The sequence below is a fragment of the Lycorma delicatula genome, chromosome 4 (assembly GCF_047948215.1).
Source record: "Lycorma delicatula isolate Av1 chromosome 4, ASM4794821v1, whole genome shotgun sequence".
Classification (NCBI taxonomy): domain Eukaryota; kingdom Metazoa; phylum Arthropoda; class Insecta; order Hemiptera; family Fulgoridae; genus Lycorma; species Lycorma delicatula.
In genome coordinates, this window is record NC_134458.1 from 52,647,423 (window position 1) to 52,666,230 (window position 18,808).

The 18,808-nt window shown below is 28.3% G+C and overlaps 1 protein-coding gene across 2 annotated transcripts in view; it reads right to left on the reverse strand.

Annotated features, from left to right (window-relative positions):
* Nucleotides 1-18,808, reverse strand: part of Lim1 (LIM homeobox 1) — a 299,256-nt gene that overhangs the window by 214,547 nt on the left and 65,901 nt on the right. For both annotated transcript variants that reach the window (XM_075361933.1, XM_075361932.1), the window contains one exon: nt 13,247-13,454. In XM_075361933.1, the coding sequence (XP_075218048.1) occupies nt 13,247-13,419 (173 nt within the window). In that variant the 5' untranslated portion in view covers nt 13,420-13,454. The remainder of the gene's footprint in view (nt 1-13,246; nt 13,455-18,808) is intronic.

Genomic DNA, 18,808 nt, shown 5'->3' on the forward strand with positions numbered 1-18,808 from the left:
ATAAAGATTACATTTTGTAAAACAGATAACTGAACAAATAGGGTGTACAAATTAGCCGAGGTTAAAGGGTTAACAAAGAACCAATGAAATGAAAAAAAAAATTATCTAGCCCAAAATTGCGTTCATTTTATTTTTCTATAAATTTAAATCAATTTTAAATAAAATATTTGCCTTAAAAACTCCACACAATAGTTTTGATTTAGTCAATTTTAGTGTATCGTAAAGGCTATTTAGCCTTTAGATTGTAGTTATGAAAAGCCTTTAGATTTTAAGTTATGAAATTAAATTTTTTATTTACTTAAAAATATTATAATTTAATTATTAGTTGTGTTTCTTTTATTAAACTTTACTATTTAAGAATATTTTTAACGAAACACTAACACTAACCGTATTCGGAAAGGTATTCGGTGAATGTTTATTTATTTATTTTTTAATTTTTAAATACCATAACGCAAGCTTATTAAGTATATACAACTAATATACGAAATCCTCTCGACCTCGCCCACCATATGTCTATCATTATGACATAAGTCTTCCCTTTATAAACAGCAAAATGTCTGCTTAAAATTAAGCAAGATACTATATATTTATACCGAAGAATAAATTAATATTAATGAATATTATATGTATTCATTTAAAAAGGATTTTTACCTGACCAAAATTTTATTTAATAGAAATATAGAATCCAAAATTTTAATATACGTTTCTAAACCTGTTTTTAAATTTATTCGAAATAATCTCTATCAGTACGCTTTATGAGATGTTATAATGTCACGTGTTTTTTTTAAAATAATAATAATAATAGTAATAATAACGAATAAAATAGATAGCGATGAAATCTGTATATTTTTGTTTCAATTTATTATTAGCGTTAGTCGGCCGATTTGATCCCTTTTCTGTTATTTATTCCTTTTTGTTCTATGCTAATTTTTTAATCTATATCCTACAACCCCATTTATGTATTTTACACGTATTAAGGTTCCTTAAATACTAGCTGGAATCATATTTCTCATATCATTCTGTCCATTTATTTTAACGGATCCCCATTTTAACGGAAATATTTGTTGGTTTTATGCACTTCCTATTTTTTCTGTGTTGTTTTCTATATCTTAATGTCAACACAACGACTCTTGTATTCTACAAAATAAATAATTCGTTTTATCTTTCCTTTTTTATAGTTTTTACTCTCTAACTTTATTCTAGTAGCGAATTCATTTTGGTTGATTTAATATACGGTTCGTCAACATTTATATTTTTTAATTAAAAATATTTTATCTTCTTTTTATTTCGTACTCTGTCATTTTAGCTAATTTTTTAATTATTTCTTTAATCATAAAAATATAAAAGGCTCCTATTTATTTATTTTTCTATCGACCATATTTTCCTGGCAAAAAACGTTACACTTAATATAAATTATTTCTACTTCCTTTTTCAAATGTATTTATCTTTGGTATCAGCGGATTCTTTTCCTCATAGAAAACTATCTTCTTCTGCTTTTGATATCCTCTTTACTTTCATCCATTCTTTAGAATTTTATTACTAAATTTTTAAATAACACTTCTTTTCTAAATAACTTTGTAATCTAAATCTTATATTTTGTAAGCTAGCCGTCAATAGGCCATAAAGAGATTTTGAATAATTTTCTTTTTAATATTACGTAAGTAGTAGAAATAAATGATACACATAAAAATCGTTTAATAACCGTAAATAAACAATTTATAGGATCTGTAACGAGAAAGAAAATCATTCATGAGGATAGTGTAATTATTTTAAAAAATAACAAGCGTGCCTTTCAAGGCTTTCAGTAGACATTGAAAAGTAAAGTGATGTCTCGTTGTCTTTTTCACTAATTTATATACTTTTTTATTACCAGTATATCAAGCCGATCTAAATCTAAATGATATTCAGTTCGTTGCGTGAGATATTTATTTTGTTATAATATAACTGGTTTGTATAGTTAAAATCATTACTATCAGAGAAAGCATACGACAGTATAATTTTTCTAAACAGTTGCTTACACGTTTACACGAGTGAAAGTCGTAACAAAAACCGGAAAGATTTCTTAAAAACAATAAATGAACGTACCCCTTTCTGTTGGGATATAATAAATTATAAATGTATATGGTTGTCACTCAGTAGGGGAGTTATAAATAATATAGCTTAGTTAATTTAATTTTGTACTCTTCTAGTGATTAAATATCCATAAAATAGGAATACGTTTGTATATTAATAAAAGTTTCACGTCAATAATTAATTTATTCTGAAGTTATTATAATTACAAATTGTACTTGGATCTTATATCGTTGAGACTAATGCATTAAATAAAGAGATCGTGGAACTTTACATAAACTGTGTAATTTAAATAAGTATAATGTACAAAGTTTAAAATAATTTTGACTTTTCATTGCTGTATCATTTGAAATAAATAAGCTTTTCTTGAGTTCGGTCATATATATTAATATTCATTTTTGAAGTTTTTTTTCTTCACATGTGGTTATAAGAAAATATGAAAGCTTATTTAATTTTAGATTTATAATACGTCTACGTGTTATAAATTCATTGGTAATGAAATGGTTTTTTTTATAATCTTCTCAGGCTTTATACAGAGTGTATCACGAAATTCTCCCAAAACTTTCGTAATCTATTCTACTAGTGAAAATAATGGGGAAATTTCATATAAAAAAGTGTCCTAAAATGCTTCGTTTACGAGTTACAACTAATCGAATAAAATAGATTCTAAAACCGTATCTGCAGTAGATTTTGAAGAATTTGTGGTGAAAACTAATAAATTGGGGTAAAAAAAACCTATTTTTTATGTTTGACGTACAATAACTTCGTTAAATGGGTAATAAATACATAAAACTTTTATACAAAACCCGTAGAGAATTTAATTTTGAACAAAATGGTGGTAAGATAAGATGAATAAACCAAACAATTAGAAAAATTCGAATTTTATTTAGAAACAATACACTAAACCAAAGTGTACCAGTTTATAAAAAATGATCAAAAAAGCGACCGCCATTTTCAACCCATTTCTTGACACATTTGTGTATATGTTTTGTTGCTCATTTTAGTTACCCAGGGCTCTTCTTCAGTTGTTCAGCCATACTCATAATGCGGACAATTAATTCCTCACGCGAATGTATTTTGTTTTGTATACAGTATTTTTCATCTAACCCCAGAAGCAAAAATCTAAAGGTGTATTTATTTCTAATTGTGTATTTATTCCATATATTCTGCAGGAAGTAATATTTTATACGTATACGTAAAACGATCCTGCCCAAAATTTAACACAAAACTAAATCAGGTAGGAAATTATTAAAAAATAATAATAATTTAACACTGTTTTCATGAAATTTCTGACAAGCAGATTAATTTTTAAAAAGAAACATATTAAATAAACATTAAAATGAACTTCACATTTATGAAGATTTATTTTTTCCGAGATTTGATGTAGTCTACCGTTTATATTTTCTACTGTAAAATGTACAATTAGGTTTTTAAGAAAATACGCGTTTTAAATTTTTCAGTTTTAAATTTCAAGGGGGTATTTTTATTAATAAAATTATAACACGTTATAATAAACAAAGAAATATGCCTGTGGCATTAAGGGTTGTTACGAAACAAACAGAATCGTATACGAGGTGAGTAAAAAAAAAAGTTATCATTTTACACGACACGTTACGAACAAGGGGTATGTAGGGATCTACTGCTGCCCAGCGGCTGTCACACTATACGTAAAGAGTCGCCTGCGGTCGATCTCAACTGACCTTGACAAATGTCAACCGGGGCGCCACAAAAGGAGAAAAGGTGGATCTAGGATTTGCGGCTAACATTTTTTTAAAGGCGCTGTATATATATATATGTATACAAAAAGAAATAAAAACACCGGTTTTGCCCCTAACTTTCTGTTCTAATACTAATAATAATTTTACCAGAAAAAGCGTTAAATGACATTTTATTGTCCACACTAACAACCAATTCTACTTCCAAAAAAATACACCCTTACTCACAAATACAAAAACACAATGAACACTGACAATATAAAAGCATATAGAATTAATTCCTTTACCCGCTAAATATATTTTTTTTTAATTCTATATTACTCACCTTGATGTCCTCGTAATAAAAATACATGAAATATCTGAATTTTATATTATGTAATTAATTTATAAATTAACATAAAAAATATTAGACAAATATTTGATAAAACTGATGCAAATTCCATATTTTTCAGCTGTATGAATTGGATCCTGCCTTAAGATCTGAAATCTAGGCTTAGTAGTTTGAGATTTAAAACTATTAAATTTTGTTTTAATTAATGGTTTAGAATATTTTAGTTATATAACATTTTTTTCTTGTACTAAACTGTTTAGTAGGTCTTATAATTGTACTCTTTATTTTATTAGTTTTTTTTACTGTTTACTTTGGTAGGTGTTAATATTATTAAATTGAGTAAAACTGTGAAATCTTTTGAAGTTTTTTACGGATAAAAAGGTTTCATCAAAGTATTATTTTATTTTTAAATAAATAAAAAATAAACAAATAAATAGTAGATTATTTTATTTATTTAAAAAATAAGACAGAAAGATTTACATTTCTGTAAAAACAGAACTACTCACTTACTACGTACTTACTTACTCAAGGACTTAATAATACACTTACAACTTACTCAAGAAATGTTTTTTTTTAAAAATTAGAATTTATAACTAGATAGAAATTTGGATTGTAAATTAATCGTCAATACATAACTACGAATACTAAAAACAAATCAGAAAAGAAAACCGGAATACTGACGAATACACTACAAAAACCATTCTCTGTATTAATAAAAAAACAAAAAACAAAACATACACACACACACATATATATATATTTAAAGCTCATCAATTAACAGTAAAACTCAAAAGACCAAAGACCACCAACAACGTAGATTATGCTGATCAAAAATTTTCCTCGGAATGGCCCCCAAACCCCCTTTTAATTATCAATTTATAGAGTAAAGACATATGTTTAATTTTTTTTTTAATTATATAGTTTTTAATATTTAAAGTGAATTACAAACCTTTTAAACAATGTCAGTTGGGAAAGTTTGAAAAGGACTTTAAAATATTCGTGCAATTGCTACTTTTATACTCAGAAAATAGAAAGCAAGAGGTAAATCTTAAAAATTAAAAAAACACGACTGCCAAAAAAGAATATTGCTCTTTAATACAAGATAATTAAAGAGCGTGCAGGTGAAAATTTTGTATATAGTATTTGTATACAGAATAATTTTTTTTTCAAATTTTTAAATTTATTTAATCATATACATATGTTACCGTGAAAGACCGATATCTGGAAAATGTTGATATTCTCCGGTGAACGTCGACACATACCACATACGTAGGTGAAAGACCGAAATATTTATTATTCGGACCTTCGCCGGTATTTGTCAACAAACACAGATAAGCTCTGCGTTTGTCGACAATCGCATTTGTAAAAATATTGAATAAAATTTTCAGCATTTTATAAATTTAAAGGGTCAATCAGGATTTAACTGTATGAATGAATGATAACGACACAAATAAATGATCAGATGGTTTTGCCCTCAAATCTTTTGTAAAAATATTTTTTTTCATCTTTTACCGTCAGTGTATGCTGAATACGGTGAATTTGATTAATCGCCTCCAATGTTGGAGAGTAATATATATAATTTGTACACCTAACGTTAATTAGACGAGGTTGGAGCAAAGCGAGCGTAGGTTATGTTTGGCGTAAATTTAAACTTGCTTCGTTTTTACGAGTTTCTCGTAATCTATCTAATTTGAGATTGATATTGGGCGATTTTTTTTTAAATCTCTAGTTATCGTTTCGATCCCCACCAGAGCTTATCTGTGTTCGTCGACATGTACTGGCGAAGGTCCGAATGTATAATAATATAAGTAAATATTTCCGTCTTTCACCGACGTATTTGAATTGCGTCGATATTCACCCGAGAATATCTACATATTGACATTTTCTAATTTCGGTCTAACGGTAACATTTATATATATATATATATATATATATATATATATATATTTATATAGCTTATGACACTTCTGGTAACGTAAAAATTCCAACGCGGGGTCATACATCTAAATCGGTTCGACCGTTGAGCTGTTACAGTGGAACAAACATACATATATGCACCCTAAATTGCACATTACACTCCTTTTTGGGCAGTCGTGTAACAAGAGGGTAAGAGAGTATAGAAGGCAACCAACCATTGGTTGGATGACGAATTATAGAAAGTAGAGTATATTCTGAAGAAAAGAAACGAGAAGAAATAGTTCAGGGAAGGATAAAAGAAAAAAATATTGCATAATAAGAAAAATTTAATCGAGGAGTTTGTTAGAATGAATTGAAAAAGCAAAACTTCGATAATTTATACTATTGAATAGAATGGAAGGGTAAAGGTTATCGAAGAAACATGTTTAAATGGAGAAGGTGGAAGAATAAGGATGAAGTGGATGAGTAAATTGATGAGAAAAGGAAGGAAGGTTTATGAGGTAATGGGATGTAAACAGGAAAAATAAATCTTAAACAGAGAAATTTGGAAGAAAATAGTCGAAGCCCTTACTCGACAAAAAATAGAAAAGATAAATGATTATTTCCTTTAAATCTCTAACTTTCATGTTTTTTAAACCTTTAAATAATTCTGAAAAATTAAATTCCACAGCTGTATATTATTCTTAAAATTACATTATATAACAAATTTTCATTAGTGTGTATGAAGAAACAAAATCTATGTCATCCGGAGATTCGCCACTCACGGAAATTTTATATTTTTAATATGAAATCAATTCATTTTCATGATTTTAAACGGAATATCTAATATTCCTTAAAGCATAATTTGACTCAATGAAATATATATTAATGATTGTGAGTCTATGAGTATGTGCGCGCGCATGCGATATAAAAAATTAATAATCAAATTTGTAATCGGTCCAGATTTTCAACTGATTATAACTCATTTCCACTTACAAAGACAGTCAATTTAACAAAATTTCTTTTGGATCAGTAGTATTTTTTCCAGGGTACAATAAAAAATATGAGCTGTTTATGGCTGGGCGAAACAAATTTTTAGGGATTCGGAAAGGAGGCTACGAAGAGAAAATCTAAATTAAGCTTCTGAATTCCGGTAGAAAAATGTTGTAGTGGGGATTACAGAGAAAACGGATGTCATAACGTTAAAATAATTATACAGAATGTAACGTAGAAATTGCGAGATAGTTTTGATTAATATTTCCATAAATTAAAAAAAAAATTTAATTCAGTGTTATTTTTCAGACCTCTTCATTCTTACAATTTTTTTTCTTTTTTTGTTGTTTTTTAAAGAGCGAAGCATGGAGGCGTTTCCTTTCACCAATGTCGGTAAGCGAAGCGTGCAGAAGTTTACCATAGTTCATTGTATTATATTTTTAAACGGAGCATTATTTTTATAAATAATGTTCCATAACATATCCTTCGAATGAATAGCTTTACTGAAAGAAAATCAGAATAAAACAGTACGGTAAGGGTTTAACAAAGTATTTAGTAGTTAATTATTGAAAAAAGAAAGATAGTTTAATACAACCGTGCAACGTAAATTACTGTTAAAAATTACCACCTTTTTTATAAATAACCGTAAATGATAATTTAAAATATTTATGAAACCCTGAACGCTTTAACTTCCAAAAATAATGAATCTATTTTGATTTTGGTGTATATTAACTTCTTCCCAAAAAGTTTACGGTTTCCTTTCTATATTTTCTGGGAACTCCAAAAAAGTTTTATAAGTAAAAATATATCTTTTAATTTTCCATCCTTGACTGTTCATTAGAACAAAAAATTTATAATAATAATTAAGGTAAAAAAACAATCTGTCAAACTGTATTTAAGGATGTATTTTTTACTTAATAGAAATTTTGTTAATTCTTGTTACGATTAATCTTTTGTTATGAATTCATGCTCAGGATACGTATATAATTATTTTTATCCGTAATATTATCAATAGATTTTTTTCGAATCTTTTTCTTTATAATTTTATTCGAGTGAATAAAAATGTCCCGTTTACGCTTATTTACTTTATTTTTCTTTTCTAAGAACGGTTTTCATCTTTTAAATTACACTAGTTTCATACTATGAAAAACTTAAATACAAATAGGGTTAGAAATCATATTTTTTTAAAACTGCAATTTTTTTTAAATTTAATTAGAATTAAAGTGTTAAAACCCGTTAAATATGTTATTTAATTAAACTAGTTGTAAATTTTATTAATACTTAATTTTAATCGTTTATGTATGTACATGCGTACATGTATTACACATATTAGCGACGTAGACTATATATATATATATAATTTTTTTTCTGTTAAATAAAACATTATCCCATCTTAAATTTTGAATCGATATTACCTTTATTAAAAAAATATATATTATATATTTAAACTAAAAAACGTTTTAAACAGTAGGAACTCAAGCGGAACACTAATTTTGAGGACACCTGGGGCACGCAAGGTGTCACAATCGAATTCCATCTGTCGTAAGGTTTTAAAAGATCCTATCTGCAGTTTTTACAGGCAGGAAAACATCTCGGTTTAATTTATGATTATTTTTTTCTCTCACACTCTCAATCACTTTATTTATCCCTGCATCTATCTTTCCTCTTTTTACCTCTCACTCTTTCTCTCTCACACTCGCTCTGTCACATCCATCTTTGCACAGCTTCTGTTGAACTAAAAATTCTGTTTTCTTTTTATTATTATTATTATTACTACTACTACTGTTATTACGCTAAAGGCATTTTTTAAAAGTCATAACCCATCCTTTTAGTAATATCATTAAAAGAAGTTTAAAATGTGTAGAAAAATTACAAACTGGATATTTGTTTACAGTAAAAATTTTACAGAGTAGAAAATAAAGTCCTGTCCTTACGTTAAATTTCCATAGATTCGTTTATCTTTTCATTAAAAGCTATTCGATCATGACTTATTTTGTATTGTTAATCAGATACTATAAAAAAAAATGTATTAGTGATTTATCAAAAGATGCACTTTGTTGTTCATTAATTTGATATCTTTCTAAACGTTGACATTTAATCAAGGTAAAATGCACATCATTTACCGTTGAATTTTCCTTCTCTTCTATGTTATTTTTGGTTACATTTAAATAAAAAAATTCAGGTTCTCCTTTTTTTGAGGTGAAGTATTCCTGAATGTCTAAACGTCTATAATGAACAAATAATTATTTAAACTACAATTTTTATTGGACAGACGATTATAGGCAGTTATTCAACTATATAATCAAACAATGATAGCATTTAGGGAAATGGCAATACATCTAATCAGTAAATAGCAACCGACGCGTCTTTCAAATCGACCTACTTCTAGAAAATGTAAAATCAAACTAAAACTTTAAGAAGATAGGAAGCCCCATTCTTTCCTTTCTATAAACTCCATCTCTCGATTTCTATTCATATTACAATAGTTTAATTTAAAGTGATCGTTTTGTTTAAAAAAAACTGGTTCCCTTGAGCCATGGATATATTTAACGATGATTGTGAATAAGAAAAATTGTAGAGGTGTATTAATTCTATAATAGTTGTGCGTTACGGTTAATAGATCAATCAGTAATCAGAGGCGTACGCTTCCGAGTCTGAAAGTAACCGGTTCTTCTATATATGTATGTATATACTTCATTTTTACTCTCCTTTAGTTCTTCGTAGGCTCTATATAGCGATTAACGATATCATTAGAAAGGTTGCAGCAAGTTTTAGGGAGATGACAATATTTACAAGCAAACTAAGTGGTAATATGTTTATATATATATATATAATACATAGCCTAAAACAAAATACATTATGTAAAACACCGTTGTTAACAAAACTGTCATGAATATATCATATAATAATTATAAACAAGAAATGGTGTATTATTTAATATAACATTTATGAAACAATTACCTATTACCGATCACTAATTCAAAAACCTATTACTAATTCATAAATTTACAACGACTTTTTTATGTTTCGCTTACAGCGGATACACGTTATATATTATACTAATAATTGTTGCATCGATTAGTTAGCAAAAACAACGTACTACAATTAACGTACATTTACTTTATTAAAATGTAACAGTTTATGAAGGTCCTTATGTAAAATACCCGGGAAAATAACAAAATAAATTGTTTTTAAATTATTTTTCTTTATAATTAAAAATAAGCAAACTATTATCATAAAATGTATATCTCGAAGTTTAAGTATTTTAAATTCTATCGTACTTAATATGAAGATGATTCATAAATAACCGGTATCCTGCAGAATGAAGGAAGAAAATTTTACGACTTCCTACAGATGGAAAACTAAATTAGTTCCAATATATTTACAAAAATGATTCTATGTGTATCTGAAATTAATTAAACATCCATCAGAAGGACTTCATATCGAAGCATTTTGTTCTTACTCCAGCAGTTCATTAAAATTAAAACTACCCGTACTTTTATAAAAAAAAAAAAAAACAATAAAAAAATTAAAAAAATTATTTCATAAATGAATTATACACACGCGTTCGAATTTACTGTACTGGACAAGTTTGGACTGTACAAAGATAAAATTGATTTTTTTAAAGTGAGCATTTTTTGTAAAATTCTATTTTCATGATTACACGGCATATCATTGCTTGTGGTTCGGTAAAAAAAGATCCTTAATATAATTATATAAATTAACTAACGTATTTAGGTTAAAATTAAGCAATATGTTTAGTTCTGATTTCAATACTTTTTCTTTTACGTATAAAAGTAAGTTTTACAAAATTATAAAATAAAAATCCCTTTTAAATAAAAAACGCTTCTTACTTTGATAGCAATAAACTGCTTCTTTTCTATGATTAATTCACCACAATTGAACCGCATGGGGCGTTACGTTCCCGGCTTGTTATATGACATATGTTGCCTGTGACAACTGCCCAGACCGACCTAGATTCAAACAAAGATTCTTCCCGATGTAATCCAGAAACGCTAAAACTCCACCACGTAGATCGTAAGGATTTTTCAAGGGGAAATCTTAATTTCTTAAAACTTTTTTCAAATTAAATATCATACCTAAAGCCTATTTTGATAAAAGACCAAAATATTGTCTGTATGAAATATTGTTTTCTTATTCCAGTTGGCATTTCGTTTGTTTTTCCTTTAAATACGGTAATGCAATTTTAACCTTCAATAAAATACCTCATATTCCAAATATTGCTGAAAAAATATACAAATAGAATAATTTTTTCAATAAAATAAAAAAGACTTCAAAAATAAACGCAATATTTTTTACAAATTAGACTTTTAATTTCAACTTTTAGAAGTCTGACATATAAAAAACGACTAAAAATTATTAACACTTAATAATTTAAACCCGACTTCAAAAAGTTGAAATTTATAAAATAATTGAAAAAAAAATTTTTTTTACTTTTGGACAGCTATTTTTAAAGCTGATTTTATAATCATTATTTTTAAATTAATGTAAATTAGTTTTATTTAAAATATGGATAAATTAAAAAAAACACTTCCCACAAAAATAAATTGTTCCTAAATGATCTGCTTTTTTATAAAAATAACAGAATGGAATTTACATAAATAGCTCAAATATTATGCTATGAAGCTTGAATTAGGTCTCTGGAATTCGGGAATATGCATTGTTATTTTATCAGAATTCTTTCAATTAACTTTCCAGAATTTTCGCGTGAAAATAGTTGGAATATCATAATAACTTCGGGCTCTCTCTCTCTTTATCTATCTCTCTCTCACTCTGTGTACAAATATATATAATTTACAGCAGGGCTATAGGAGAAACTTCCTATGAAAATTTAAAAAAGTAAATCATGGAAATAATTCTATTTAGTGGATAGAAAGCTTGAAACATACATAAAGTTTAAATTGAGATCTCTTCAATTTTAAGTCCATAAAAAAATATCGGAATAAGTAAAACTATCTTTAGATAACACGTTTTTTTAAAAATAATCTGCAGATGTAATCAATTGTTTTCTGAACACATAAAAAAAGACAGTATTTATATACCAACGCTAAAAAAAAATACGTCATTCACACAAGCTTTGTAAACGTGGCAAAAAAACAACAGATAAGCTGTAGTGATACGTATGAAAACCTTTTTATTCTCGAAATAATTATACAATATCTTACGTTTATGCTTATCCAAACTGCACATTTTATATTTTCTAACTTTGTTATATAAATACTCTTAATGAAAGATATAAAAAAAACCTTTATTTAATTTTTTTTGTTAGCTTAATAACAGAGTAAAACAAAAAAAGTATAGATTTTTTTAAATATTTTATCGTCAAATTTGAAAGAAAATTAATATTGTGTTAGGTTTGATACTAAATTAATTTATTTTATGTAATTTACTAGAATAAATCAGATTTTTATTCATTTTTAATATGTACAGAAATATTTACTAGTCTGTCCTATATACTTACGTAGAGATGTGGGTTTACCAGAAATCCTCTCGGCCAAAAACTGGATTTTTGTACAGCCACCGGTTAGAAAACTAAGTTATCGGAGAGATCTATAAGCACAGCCGGTCGACACAGTAAGGTGTCGGTAAGTAAACGGTTTTCCATAACCTTAGCACGGATCCGTTTGACATCTAGACAAAACTCCCGAGGATAAAGGGATGAATCGAAAGAGAAACGAGAGTGTAGTGAGAATCTATCCGTATAGGTGGCCTCTGTACGATAGATATACTATAAATAGAGTCTCTCTACACGAAACAAATAACCGTGCTTAGAAAAAGTGTTCTCAGTCAACCGAGGATAATCCATCCTACCCACAAATCCTTGGTAGATACTAATTATTTTTACGCAGTATGGAAACGGCATATAATGATCGATGATTTCAGTTCGACGATTCAAATATATCCTGTAATAAATTTATGTTTCCTCCAAATAATTTAAAGCCAAATCTGAACCGGTCTTATAGATTATTAAAGTCGATTGTTAAGTAAAACTAATTTGGTTTTTTCTGTAATATATATATATATATATATATATATAGATCCAGATTTCTTAAATATAAATTGATCTCACGTGATCACGTTTTTGTATACAGTTCCTTAACAATAAGTAATTTTAATAATTATCTAACTGCGAACACTTGCTCGAATTATTTTTTACTTGGCTTTCACCCTTCTTCCCAGCCCAAATATCCTAACATATGAATAAAACTGAAGCACTTACCTGAAGAAGTCGTTTCTGCAGAAGATCTTGCCTTCACGACTGAAACATTTATCTGTTAGATTGCTATTACAATCACAACATCTGACGCAATCCGCGTGCCAGGTCCTATCCAGCACGTTCAGCAGAAATTTGTCCAATATTGGCTTCTCACAACCGGCACAAGCGATGATCATTGTGGCGGCGGAGGACGCTGCACCCGGAGCACGACCTGAAGCACAAAAGAAATGAAAAATTATGAAAAATAAAATATATTATATTGTCTATAGTAAATTTAATAAGTCTGTATTGTTCATCTCTTACATAAATTGAATGTTTTTCACGTATTTAAATTAGTACGGTCTGATTTATTACCCAATAATAACAATATTTTCACTTTGACGCGTTAATCAATGACGCATTGACTAACTAATAATTATTTAACTCGATACAATACAAAAGGTAATAACTCTTTTTTCCAACTAAATAGGCAAGTAACTTACAAGCTACTGCGCTTGTAAAATGTATTGAGCGTATCTTTCGAACACACTGAAAAGACAAGTCTATCAATTTTAGTAGACTTAAAAGTTCTAATAACTAAATTTATATACATTAGACACATAAGTAACAAAACATGTCAACGAAGCGTTAGAAATATATAGAAAATAATCAATTACATTTATCTCCAATGAATTACATAGTCCGTAATAGAAATTACGATTTCATACCATATTCCTATTAGAAGTAATCTCAAGTAATATCTAATTATATTTACCTAGCAATTAGTGGTATCTTTTCTTAACGTAAAGGCATTTTTTTTTTAACTACTGTGTTTGTAATAAATTGTTTAATAATACTAAATAAGAAAGAAGTAAGGCGATAAAAATAATTTTACAAGGTAGGAGGAAATTTCATGCAGAATAAAAGTTTACTAGTATAAAAAAGAAATAAATTATAAATTAGGAATTATGAAAGCAGATTATTTAATAATAACTGAAAGCTTGAACTACGAATTATGGCCTTATTTTCCGTATGTTACTGAATGATCTTAAAATATGGATTATCAATAAAGATAAATGAATAAAAATCTTTATCTAATTTTTTGAATATATATCGACGAACAGAACGATACCAATTACGTACAAATTTATTGAAAAAAAAAAAACAGGATAAAAAAATTACGATTATTATAAATTTTTTTAAAATTTCAAGCGAAAACAATTAACCAGAAATATAATATTTTACTAAAATAAAGAAATATATTATTTATAATTGCTACAAAACACAAATAATAATTTTGTCGCTGTTAAGAGAAAATTAATTTTACTGAAACTTAATGTTGGCTCAAAGAAACTCTTAGTCTTGGTAAAGTCGATAGAATTTCTTTACGGGAATAAAAAATACGAAGTAGAGAGACTAAGAAAGCAAATATTAGTGTCTTTTGAAAAGTGTTGTTAAAGAAGAGTATAGAAAAAATGAATAAGTTGGAAAAGTACGAAATGAAGAGATTTTAAAACCAATTGGTAAAGAGAAGTTTTTGGCAAAATTTAATAAAATAATAAGGTCGAGCGAGTATTAAATTATCCAGAGATACTGGATATAATTATAAAAGTAAGTGTTGACGTTAAAAATAGTAAACGAAGGTAAACATCTATATATATACGCCCAAATAATTGAGGATATTTGAATGAACTTATTTATGTTAAGAGATTATCGAAAATTATAAATAAATGGAAAATTGCATCGAACCAGACAGATGACAGTGGATAAAGTGTGAGATGACCGTGGATAGTGTTTTATACGTTAGAAAACGTATAAAGAAGAAAAAATAAATTTTACATTACGGTACGAGTATTTGTTATATCTACATAAAGAATTAGTCTTTTAAAATAACCCTAAGAAAATCACTATCATTAATACTGAAGCCTTAACGAAATAAATCTCGTTGAAACACTATAGGCACAATTTATTTCTTACAATTTGATTTCATAATAATAAAAAAACAGTAAATTCAGTGTAAGGGGAAAAGAGAAAGACAGAGTGAGGAGAAGTGACAAAGAAACCGTACAGGAGGGTAAGAAATCGTGTTAAAAGAGTGCAGCCGTGAATAATCAGGCATGAGGCACAAAGTTAATGCACGAATGGACCTATGTTTTGTGACAGAAATAGTTGTCGAGTTTTTAGTGGTCGCTCTTGTTTTTGCTAGCCACTGCCACGCGTAACCAATCTGAATTGCTCTGCCGCACACCAACGCCCGCTACAGTTAGATCATGCCGCGCAATTCTTAAGACCATTTAATGCTACAGCAATAAGTATCTCATCACTTAAAATACTCTACACTATTTTGTTTTTAATATTATTTTTATTATAAGTTAATTCATCGTATCGTATATATTTAACATTATTCAAAATAGGAAAAAAGGACTTAATTTAATTACTTTCTCACACTTTTTTTTAATTGTAATTCTTAGTAGTTATGTATCTATATACTAGCAGACCTGTCGCGGCTTTGCCCGTGCTACATGGTTACTTGCGTTTCTTGTCGTGGTCAGGGGATGTTTAGCCGATCAGGACTCGCTTTACTCCACCCTTCCCGTCTAGCAAGGGGCCTCTACCCCCGGACCCACCTGTGTTCATTGAACTCATGCTTATGAGAATAATAACGATAAATAAAAATTAAGCCTGCTCAGTTTATAAAAACTATCAGTGTATTGTAATTTCTTTAGAGCAACAGTTTGGTCAGTACAGGACCCGAAATTTTGAGTGATGTAAGAATGTGGGTTTCAAAACAATCATAAAAATATTACTTATAACTGATTACCGGTCCTTCGTACGGGTAAAAATATTTTTTTACCGATTCTTAGCGTTACCCCACAAACAGCATCAGCAGGTGACCGTACTTCGTTTCTCTTCTTTTTTTTTAATGTTTAAATTATTTTAATTTTATGTTTTTTAGCCAAGTAATCTGAGGAAGGTGAAGCCAGTCGCGTCGCACATTCAGTAACAGTGGGTGTGTTGGTTGAGCCGTCGCGCCATACACCGTCGCACCCCTTAAAATAAATCGAAATTCAAAAAACCAAAAAATTGTTTTTAAATATTTATCTGAAGAATATTTCCCAGTCTCAATCTACTGAATAACTCGTTTAGTGTTGTCGGAAATAGGGAAAATTTGCAAGCATTGTTCTAATTTTTATACTTTTCTTCACTACTATCAAGGTTGAATTTCGAAAAATCTAGAAATTGGTTGTCTAAAACTCAAGTTATAGATTTTTTGAATTCGATCTTAAACGGGGTGAATACAGGTAAAAAATTTTCAAAAAATAATTGAAAACTTCCACCATTTCACACTGTACTAAACGAGATATTCACTTGATTTGAGCTCGCAAATACTCTTCAGATAAATACCTAAAAACAATTTTCGGGATTTTTGAATTTTAATATTTTATAAAAGATAAAAACGCAAAAAAACATAAATTTTTTTTTACCGTTTTATGCTACTGCTATTGAATCAGTCTTTTTAAGATTTGGTAACACTGTGATGGTAATTTATGATTGTAATTCTGATTATCTATTTCGCGAGCGAAGCCGAGATGGAAAATCTAAAAACCAATCAGTAGGCTCTGTACTGACCAAACTGTCGTTCTGAAAAAATTGCAATATGCTGACAGTTTTTAAAAATTGAACAGACTTTAATTTTTATTCCTCATTATTACTCTCATAAACATGAGTTTAATGAACGCCTGGAGGGGTCCAAGGGACAGAACCTCTTGCTAGACAGGATGGGCGAGAGTAGCGAGTCCTGACTGGTTAAACATCCCTTGACCGCTGATTGGCGAAGCGACTACGGGGATGCTAGTCTCTCTCTCTCTCTCTCTCTCTCCCTGTTTTTTTTGTGCGCGCGCTTGTGTATGTAGTGGTTTTTAATAATTTTCCCAGCTAAAATTTTGTAAACAATTTTTCCTTTGTGAAATACGGTTTATTTCAAAGGATATACCTGTAGAGTATATAAGTAACTGTTTGTCCCATTCATTTCCTCCTCTCATTCTGGATTAAAACAAACATATAGAGCCTAACCGCTTTTTAAATTCTTTTCACTTACTAAATTTTTTTCATTTATTCTTTTAATTTTCTTGCTCGATATCACACGTTAATTCTTCGTCGGTCTACCAAGTTCTCTTGTATCTTCAGTGTTCTTGCTAGTAAAAATTATCCTGCCTTTGTTTATTCGTTCATTTAAACCGTATAAACACACAATCCTAGTTCATTTGTTGTCTCAGCCTTTCATCACTAATATTTTTTTCTTCTTCCATACCTTCTTTAATTTACATATTTCTTGTACGATCCCGTTCATAATTATTTTTCCAATATACGATTAGGAATCGTAAATCTCCTAGTGTAAGGCTTACCTTTATTTTTATTCATAATATTTAGTTACTAAAAATTCTAGGTTTTTAAAATCGAATAGAATATTTTTTTAACGTAACGGTAAGTAATCGTTTAAATAATAATACGGACCGATGTAACTAAGATACAAAAAGAACACTTCTTAAATTCTTAAATATTAAAGTTAGACGAAATTACAGGAGAATAATTACAAAAACAAACAGTTGTACTTACGGTTATTAAAAAAAGAAAAACCAATCGTAAGTAGTAGTTACCCAAGTCCGAATAGAGAGTTTAAGTCGTTTATACTATTTTAAAATAACTTCAAGCTTCGACTTGAACTGCCTAAAGTTACGTTTGTTAATTTTTCAGCTATCCAATATATATATGAAAAAACGTTCTTTTCGTAGTGTTACATAAGTACGGCTATTAATTTTGTAAGTATAGTTATAATTCACCAATTGCACCTGTATCTACCGATAATGATTTTTTACAGTAGAAATGTACATTTAGTTTTAATTTTATTTTTTGAACAGTCTTTGAAGAGACTTTTATGAGCGATTTATACATAAAAATAACAATAAACAATCGAAACCAAAGTTTCTCGATTATTTAAATATTACATAATATTAAAAACTCAATTTTATGTTTTAAATTACGCTATTAAATATCCGCATACCGAAATCCTTTTTAGTTTATAATTTTTTTTTTTAATTTAAAGGATATTTTTTCTCAGACAGGACAGAGACTGAGAGAATTTATGAACGTTTCTCGTTGTATATCTTATAGGAGAACAGTAATGACTTTTGATTTCATGCAAACGCGAATCCACAACATTAAATAAGAAAATATATAAACCGTACGTAAATATTACTGAATTAAATTTACTTTACAAAAAACAATTAATAATTTTACCGAGTTAAATATAACTCGTTTTTAAAAGATTGTTTTGCATTACTTGTATAGATATTGTATGTTAAAACTGGGATTTTATAATGTAAAAAGTGATATACTTTTAAATTTCCTATATTGAAAAGAGTCAGCGAGTGTGTGTGTGTGTGTGTGTGTGTGCTCGCGCGCGCGCCCGCGCGAACACATACATGCAAAATATTATGTATTAATACATTGTCTCATTGATAACATTAAAAATTTAGAAACCGGATGTGTTTATTAGTATTATTTTTTTTCTTCTTAAGTTAAAGA